General features: G+C 35.7%; 1 protein-coding gene across 1 annotated transcript; it reads left to right on the top strand.

Moving 5' to 3' along the window:
• Positions 1-247: 247 nt before the first annotated feature.
• Positions 248-5414, top strand: LOC108751338. The gene is made up of 3 exons (XM_018491451.1): positions 248-1934; positions 2064-2173; positions 5082-5414. The coding sequence occupies exons 1-3, from the start codon at positions 248-250 to the stop codon at positions 5412-5414; spliced, it is 2130 nt and encodes a 709-aa protein (XP_018346953.1).
• Positions 5415-9242: the final 3828 nt, after the last annotated feature.

Genomic DNA, 9242 nt, shown 5'->3' with positions numbered 1-9242 from the left:
GGAAAACTAGTTGCAGTAGTGATCCCCGGGGTGGGAGGGTCCCAATCACCACGACACAGCGCGTCCTCGGGTTGCGGATAGAGGAAAAGCCTCGCTATCTCGGTTGAGGATAGAGGCTAGCTGCGAATAAATTGAATAAGCAGTCGCGGACAGCCGATTGGAATGGTCCTCCTGTTTGGGGGTTGGGCGTGGGTTTGATAGGCTCTCACCGTGAAACGACTTTATCTTGAAACAACCAAAACTCGCCATGGATTCTTCTGGGGTAAAATTTTCCGGAGGTAAACTAGTCCCCCGTTCGGATCTCCGGGTGGGGACTACCTCGGGGAACTCATGTCGTATAAAGTCAAAACGCGGGAGAGACTTCAAAGTGGGTACGTGGAACGTCCGAAGTCTTTACAGACCTGGGGCGTTTCAATCGATGGTCGGGGAGGTCGAAAGGTACGGGGTAGAAGTTGTCGCGTTGCAAGAAACAAGATGGGCCGGGGAGGGTTCGCTTAATGCGGGTTCGTACACGCTTCACTATGGAGGGTCGGAGATCCATAGTCTTGGCATCGGTTTTATGATTAATAGGAAAATCTTATCCGCGGTAAAAGACATTAAATTTATAAACGAAAGATTAGGATTGCTCGTTGTGCAGGGCCGATGGTACAAGATCGCGATAATCAACGTACACGCGCCGACGGAAGATAAAGATGGCGAAATTAAAGACGGGTTCTACGAAGAACTCGAACACCTCGTGGATCAATTACCGAACGATTACATGAAAATAGTCGTGGGAGATTTTAACGCGAAAATCGGTAAAGAGGACATTTTTAGACCAACGATCGGGCTCGAAAGTTTGCACGAGGAAAGTAACGATAACGGAGTGAGGGTAATTAACTTTGCGACCGGCAAAAATCTTATCGTCAAAAGCACGTATTTTAAACACAAAAATATCCATAAACAAACTTGGATTTCCCCGGATGGAGGCACGCGTAACCAAATTGATCACGTTCTTGCAGATAAACGGCGTCACACGAACGTACTCGATGTCAGGTCTTATAGGGGGGCGGATTGCGACTCGGATCACCTCTTTGTAATTGCCAAAATCAGGGAACGTCTTTCGCTAAACAAAACTAACGGGCAGTTGTTTGGAACTAAACGTCTAAATGTACAAGGTTTGATCGAGGGAGAAAACGGAATAAAATACGCGGTCGAAGTAACGAATAGACTCGCGGCTTCAAAGGAAATAGATGAATCGGATGATAACACGGTTGATAAACACTGGGAAAACGTACGAGACGCGATAGTAAAATCGGCGGAGGCCACGGTTGGTTTTTGTAAAAGGAACAAAAACAAGCCGTGGTTTGACGAAGAATGCGTAAAAATTGTTAAAGTACGAAACGAAGCGCGCATCACGTGGTTGGCTCAAAATACGAAGGAAACTCGGGATCAGTTTCTTAAGATTAGGCAAGAGGCTCATAATATGTTTAAAATTAAGAAGCGTCAATACTTAAAACGTAAAATTGAAGAAATAGATGAAAATTGTAAAAGCAGTAACGTACGAGGCACGTACATGGGGATAAATAATTTTAGAAAGGGATTCCAAGCTAGGACGGAAATGGTGAAAGATGAGAACGATAATTTAGTTACGGATACAACGGCAGTTTTAAACACATGGAAAAATTATTTTGATCGGTTATTGAATGTCGAATCTGAAAACGACCGGGAAATAGAGAATTTTGAGTATCACACGGCTGAACCTAGGATTAACGAACCGACAATTTCAGAAGTAGAAAGCGCGATTAAAAAATTAAAAAATCACAAAGCACCGGGTAATGACTTGATTCCGGCGGAACTGATTAAATGGGGGGGAAGTAGATTGATAGAAGAAATTCAGAAATTAATTATCTTAATATGGAATAAAGAAGCATTGCCGGAACAATGGAAAGATTCAATTATAATCCCGATTTTCAAAAAGGGGGACAAAATGAGTTGTAATAATTACCGGGGTATCTCACTTTTACCTACATGCTATAAAATTCTGTCGAATATTTTATTAATGAGGCTTGTACCATATGCAGATGAGATAATTGGAGATCATCAATGCGGCTTTAGGAGAAATAGATCGACTGCGGACCAAATCTTTACTATTCGGCAAATCTTGGAGAAAAAATGGGAATTCGACCAATCGGTACATCAACTTTACATTGATTTTAAAAAAGCGTATGATTCGATAAAACGGGAGAAAATGTATGAAATTTTAACTCGGTGGGGGATACCCAAAAAATTGGCTAACTTAGTCCAAGTTTGTTTAAAAGATACCAGAGGTAGAGTAAGAATAGGTAATCAAATGTCGGAAACTTTTAATATTCATAGCGGATTAAAGCAGGGGGATGCATTGTCACCTCTTCTGTTTAATCTAGTATTGGAATATGCTATTAAAGAAATGCAGAAGAGTAATGATGGTTTGCAGTTGAACGGTACAACACAAATATTAACATATGCGGACGATATTGCTTTGTTGGGAGATAATAAAGAAACACTAATAAATAACGCTAAAATTCTATTAGATAAAACGAAAGAACTGGGGCTGCAAATAAACGTTGAAAAAACTAAATATATGGTCACTGATAGAATTCAGAATATTCATAATAACGGAAACCTGGTCGTCTGTGATAAAATTTTTGAACGGGTTAGCAATTTTAAGTATTTAGGATCGATTTTAAACCAAACTAATGAAATAAGAGAAGAGCTCAAGAGAAGAATTAATTTGGGGAATGCGTGCTTCTATTCGGTTAAGAAACTACTCGGTTCGCGGATATTGTCTAGGCGCTTAAAAATTAGAATTTACAGAACGATTATTTTACCGGTAGTCCTTTATGGCAGCGAAGCGTGGTCACTTACATTACAAGACGAGAAAAGATTTAGGGCTTTCGAAAATAAAGTACTTCGAAAAATCATCGGGGCAAAACGCGATGAGGAAACGGGCGAATGGAGAAAATTACACAACGCAGAATTACATCAATTATATAATAGTCCGGATATTATTAATGTCATAAAATCGCGTCGATTAAGATGGGCAGGTCACGCGGCGCGTATGGATGAGAATCGAATTGCATATAAAGTACTAATTGGTAAACCCGATGGGAAAAGACCATTGGGTAGACCAAGGCGTAGATGGGAAGAAAATATTAGAATGGACCTTAACGAAATGGGGTACGAGGGTCACAAATGGAGGGATCTGGCTCAGGGACGGGAACAGTGGCGGGATTTGGTATTTGCGGCAATGAGCTTTCGAGTTCCTAACGCCTAATAATAATAATAATTGTAAACCTACATTTTCAGGTCGCTTTCTGAATTATTTTTCGTGGCATCCTGTTTGCCAAAAAATTGACACGATTATTGGGTTCATTGATAGAGTATTATTATTTTCCCATCCGTGTTTCCATAAAAAGAGAATTTTTATTTGGTTATTAAAATCTTGTTGAATAATTGCTATTCCCTAAACTTAATATTTTCAACTATTAAAAAAAGACTTCACACAAAACTTGACCTCTTCAATTGAGTTGATAATTTTATTAGCGATGAACAATTGATAACCAAAGAGGATGACAAGAATAAAAAATTTTTCTGTATTCTATTTATTTCTTATATTTCCGACGAAAATCAGTAAGCTTTTAAAAAATGTATCATTTTTATGTATGGCTTACAGAGGCATTAATAAACTTAACAGATTCATTAAAGTTCAGAAAGACGTTCTGCCTCATTCTTGTCAATCTAATGTTATTTATAAGATTGATTGTAAGGACTATGATGCATCTTATGTTGAGCAGATGTCTTAAAACACGTATTAATGAACATAAGAACCATATTAACAGAAACACGACACAATATTCTGTTATTATGCAACATCGTATTGACTTGGGTCATGATTTTAATTGGGATAAAGTACATATTTTAGATAAGGAGCAAATTCTTCATAAAAGATTATTATCACAGATAATACACATTAAAAGACAAAAACAAGTCCTGGATTTGCAAAACAATACAATTTCTCTAGATCCGTTATATATTGATCTATTTTCAGAGACGAATGCTTCCAACCTATATTGTTTATACTTCGTTATTTAGTATTTATATTTTTACTTATTTTCTTTGTAAGTACATGTTCTGTTATTTACTGTTGCTTTCACTTTCATTTTACATCTATCTGCCAAACAGTTATGTTATCTTATATCTTTCAAAATTTATTTCGCGTAAGTGAATTAAAATTGTTTTTTACTGTTATTTATATTAGCTTTCTAGTCTATTCACATTTGCATTATGTAGAAAATGGAACAATTTAATGGAACATATGTAACAAAAACCTTATATAATTAGTTCAATCTTGATAGTTATGTAAGTTTTTTACCATTTTTTTCTCTTGTTAGCATTTTGTAATTTTTTAATTTTTTAATTACTTTAACTCTTAAAATTGTCGTTTTTTAAAAACAAAATATTTTTCTTTTTAGTTAACTTAATAATTAATAATTTATACTGAAGAGGATCTTGACCGTAGGTCGAAACGTATACGTTTAAAATTCATTTTGAATAAATGATATTATATATTACACACTAATAACCAGTGTCGGCTCAAATTGGCATTTTATTTATTATTTTTTAGAATAAAATATATGTTCTTTTCGCAATTTATAAAATAAAATATATATATTATATGTTGCAAGAAAATATATGTTCTTTTTGTAATTGGCGCAATTTAAAGATTTGATTAGATACTAAATTTAGTTTCGGCGGCTCATATTTAAATGACGCTAATTATAGGTGTAAGTACTTTGACATCTGAAGCTGGCTGCATTTTAAAGGTTAGACGTTTGTCAATAAAATTCAGTGCGAAAAGATTTATTTAATAAAAGATTATTAAGCGAACAGTGCCATTTTTTTTATTATTAAACATGGAACGTGATAAGTTGTTTTTTCGACATACTCGTATGATGCTTCATTACTTTGATTTGAAAAAAATTGCAGCTGCAGCTGCAGTTAAATTGCTTGTCGAAGCTTATGGCAATTGTGTTCCATCAGAAAGAACATGCCAAAAATAGTTTCAACGATTTGAGAGTGGTAATTATGATGTGAATGATAAACAACGCTCAAGTCAACCGAAAAAGTTTGAAGACACCAAATTGCAAGCATTATTGGAGGAAAATTCAGCTCAAACGCTCCAAGAATTGTCTGCAGCATTAAATGTTCTCTCCGATACTCCGATAGCTGTTTCCAAACGTCTACATGTAATGGGAAAGATTCAAAAGGAAGGAAAATGGGTATCACACGAATTAACCGAAAATGCCATTGCGAATCGCTTAAACATCTCTATTTCTTTGCTCGCCAAACAGAAAAAAAAAGAGTTTTTTGTGGCACATTGTGACTGGCGATGAAAAGTAGATCTATTTTAATAATCTCAAACGCAAAAAGTCATGAGTGAATCCTGGCCAACCATCAACATCTGCCAAAGCGAAATATCATTGTCACAGAGCAATGCTCTGCATTTGGTGGGATATGCAAGGCGTCGTTTACTATGAGCTACTCAAACCGAACAATCACGGGGGATCGATATCAATTACAATTGAACCGTCTGAATGAAGCATTGTTTGAAAAAAGGCCAGTAGTAGCCAGCGATCTACGCAAAGTTATGCTTTTGCACAATGCTTGACCATACGCGTTGCAAAAGCTGTCAAGGAAACATTGATGCAGCTCGAGTGAGAAGTTCTCCCGCACCCAGTGTATTCCTCAGACTTAGCTCCTTCAGACTATTACTTATTCCGATTAATGCAGCACGACTTGGTGGATACATACTTCAGAAATTACGAGGATGTGCGAAAATGGATCGATGAATGGATTGCTTCAAAAGAACAATCGTTTTATCGTCGCGGAATCCACTTATTGCCACAAAAATGGGAAAAATATATAGCTAGTAAGAGTAAATACTATAATTGATATATTTTTTGCTTTTGATATCGAGATAAATGAGTTTTTTAAGCCAAAAACCTGTCAAAACTAAGTTTAGTACCGAATATTCCATTTTATTTTTAATACACGCATACGTACTATTGAAGGGTAATTTTTAATAAAAAATTAACAATATTATCAATTATATTATTTACGTAACAGATTTTTTTTTTAATTTATATAACAGGTTTTTATGGGAGATATGCACACTTAGCGCCTTTTTTTTATTTTTTTTTTAAAAGTAATTTTGTTGAGATATTTATTACGTATTTTGTAATGTTAAACATCTTATATGATTAATATAATATATCTCTTCATACATATGCGTATTACTAGAACATATTACTTATTATCAATTTTTTCTAAAAATGTAATATATAAATTTCTAATATATAAATATTTTTAGTATTGTATCTCTACGCTACTGCTTTTTTGTAACTTACATTCATCATCAGCTTTTCGAAGATAATCCTTCTCTTCATATATTTACAAAATGTTCGTTTTCGATACATGAACCATAATGAAATATAGCATTCATAATTTATACAGCTTTCCAATTATTAGTAGCTAATTTACTTGCTGAAAGAGCACATAAATTATTTTTTTGAGGTAACACAAATTGTTGGTGAGGTAACACAACATGTTCCATTTTAGTATGAAAATAAAATTAAATGGATAATAATTATCTATTTTGTCAATGTTATTTCATTTTAAAATAATATATCATTTCCTTCACAATGTTCACATAATTTGTCATTTAATTTAAATCAATGTGAAAATAAAGTATTTAGCAAATTGTTAAGATTAAAACTTTTCTTGTTCAAATTGTTAATAGAAATTGAGAGAATAAAATTATTATTAGTAATAACTTTTGTATCATCACACATGTTATGCATCGACAAGTAGAAATAATTTGATGTCAATCAAATTTTTTATAAAATTATATTTAGCACAAAGAGATACAAGAAAATCAAATGCATCTCGTTTAATATCAGTCGAAAAATATTTCCCTAGATATTCTCGTACTGTATAGAATACTCAAATTAAGTATTCTATTTTCATATCGATGCGCTAATATTAGCACGAGTGCTAATTGCACAAATGACCATTGCGCCACGAACGTGAAAGCAATAAATGCTAAATAAATGATTGCTGAAATCGGTTTTAAATATACTTAAAGATGCTTTTAAAGAATTTATACAAAAAAAAATCTGAGCGAAAATAAATTATAAACTAAAGAAATGCGGATTCAGAAGCTGTTCTCGTCCGATAAGCGGAACGCTCAAGGACTCGAAAATTATATGTAGAATATAAGCGCGACCACGGATGCGGTCATCGGTCAGAAAACTAAATTAGAACGTAACACGTTGCGTAGCGCTGTCTGTCGAATCAACAATATATATATCGCGAGTATCGATAAGCGAAATTGTGATCGGTAAATGAAAACGATTGGTGAATTAAAGTAATAAAGAATTATATATATTTCCGAATTTCAAAGTGCTGTGAGTGTCATTATTTCTCAAGTTTGATCTTTGATGGTTCTGACTTTGGTGGATCTTGAACCATGTCGGACAGCGGCACAACAATTTGGTGGCAGCGGTGTGATCTACACAGGTGGCTCAGGACCCGGGAGCGGCGACGACAGCAGCAACAGCCTGTAAATAAGGTGGATTAATTAAAATAGACAAAGAAACAGCCTAAGGTGGAAAGCAGAAGCCAGATTCCCGGTCAAATCGAGCATCCGACAATCAGGATGCAGATAACAGTGTTATGTAACCTGAGAGACGCGACCTATCACAAAGTCAGCATATGTCAGGCAACGAACAGCGGACAAGAAACATGCGATTAACCGCATTAATGTAAGTCCGAAAATCTTTACGCAACCATTATAAACGGATAAATATCCGGAAGTGAAAACAATCGCGACAGGCGTAACGCTCCGATACCTTCGCAAATATACAGCGAGCCTGTACCAGGGCGTCATAGAATTAGACTCCTAATTAAACCCTGTGCGTATTATCGAAGAAGCTGTGCCAGACATACGCGACAATGTGCGTCGTGTTTTGAAACCGCGATACTCAAGCGGTAGCGCATCCGATTCGGAACCTCATCCGAATATTGTTATTGAGCGTGTATTTCCATTCTTGGATTTAGATCACAGTTTATTAGTCGATAGATGAACAACGAAAACTTTCGTTAATTTCAGAGAATAATTTATTTGGAAATGCACGCCCTAATTCGGTAAGAGATATGACGAGGCATCAATCGTCAACTTCGCGCGAAGATGATGGTATCGTGAACAATCAGCCAGTAGCGAACGCGGAAATAGAAGCAGAGATAAGTCGTCTTAGAAATACTATAGGAGAACACGAAGCACCAATTCAAAGTAGACAAGAGAAAATATTAAATAGAATGATGGAAGCAATTACGGGATTACAAGATAGAATGAGCAGGATGTAAAATGCAACCTACGATTGCGAAAACTTTCGACTGGCGTATACTGACAACAGAACGTTAAACATCACATACGGACGGACGCAAAATGATATGCGGGAAGCAAGAAATCGACCCGGGATATTTAAGACTATGGTAAAAGATGCACGGAGTTTGATACCGGAAATAGACGGACATTCGCGTCAGAAGATGCAGGAATTCATAAGCGCTAGTATCTATGTGAAGCAGAAGATCAATTTCGCGGAAAAATCAGCCTTGTTAAAAGAGAATTAAATACGAAACTGAACGGAAAATTCCTATTAGACTTCCAAACTAGAAGCGTAACAGACTTTGAACAATTATTGCGAAAGATAGAAGTCAATTACTTGAAAAAACGCGGAATGTCACGCTTACAATTAGAGTTTAATGCTTTAAAACAAAAGCCAGGCGAAAGCGTTCAGACCAATGGACGACGCGTGGATACCTTAGCTATAGAGCTGTACGAATCGTTGATCGAGAAACAAGAAAATACAAGCAAGCAATTTTAGAAATAATTCAGGCTTAAGCTTTATTAAATTTCGAGCTGAGACTGTGCGAAGATATTAAACTAATAGTATGATCACAAAAATGTTCAAGCCTGCAAGAAGCTATCAATGCAGCAAGCATGAAAGAACGCGTAAAAGGGTCTGTCCCACGAGCGAATAATAATGATCGCAATAAATATTATATATATCGCAATATAATTTGGTCAAAACCAAAACTCAAAAAACTTAGATGTGCAATGCAACAAATGCGGAAAAATAGGCCATTATCGGCGAGACTGT

Source organism: Trachymyrmex septentrionalis, unplaced genomic scaffold (genome assembly GCF_001594115.1).
Source record: "Trachymyrmex septentrionalis isolate Tsep2-gDNA-1 unplaced genomic scaffold, Tsep1.0 scaffold111, whole genome shotgun sequence".
In the NCBI taxonomy this organism is placed as follows: domain Eukaryota; kingdom Metazoa; phylum Arthropoda; class Insecta; order Hymenoptera; family Formicidae; genus Trachymyrmex; species Trachymyrmex septentrionalis.
Note: the sequence above shows the minus strand (reverse complement) of the source record. Positions and strands in the feature narration are given on the sequence as shown.

What these genes read in the sequence shown, in the direction of transcription:
- LOC108751338 (XM_018491451.1), top strand. Translation starts at nt 248, where the DNA reads ATGGATTCTTCTGGGGTAAAATTTTCCGGAGGTAAACTAGTCCCCCGT. An exon ending in GCCGGAACAATGGAAAGATT is followed by an intron (nt 1,935 to 2,063) that starts CAATTATAATCC and finishes TACCATATGCAG; the next exon opens with ATGAGATAATTGGAGATCAT. An exon ending in AATGGGAATTCGACCAATCG is followed by an intron (nt 2,174 to 5,081) that starts GTACATCAACTT and finishes TGCCAAAAATAG; the next exon opens with TTTCAACGATTTGAGAGTGG.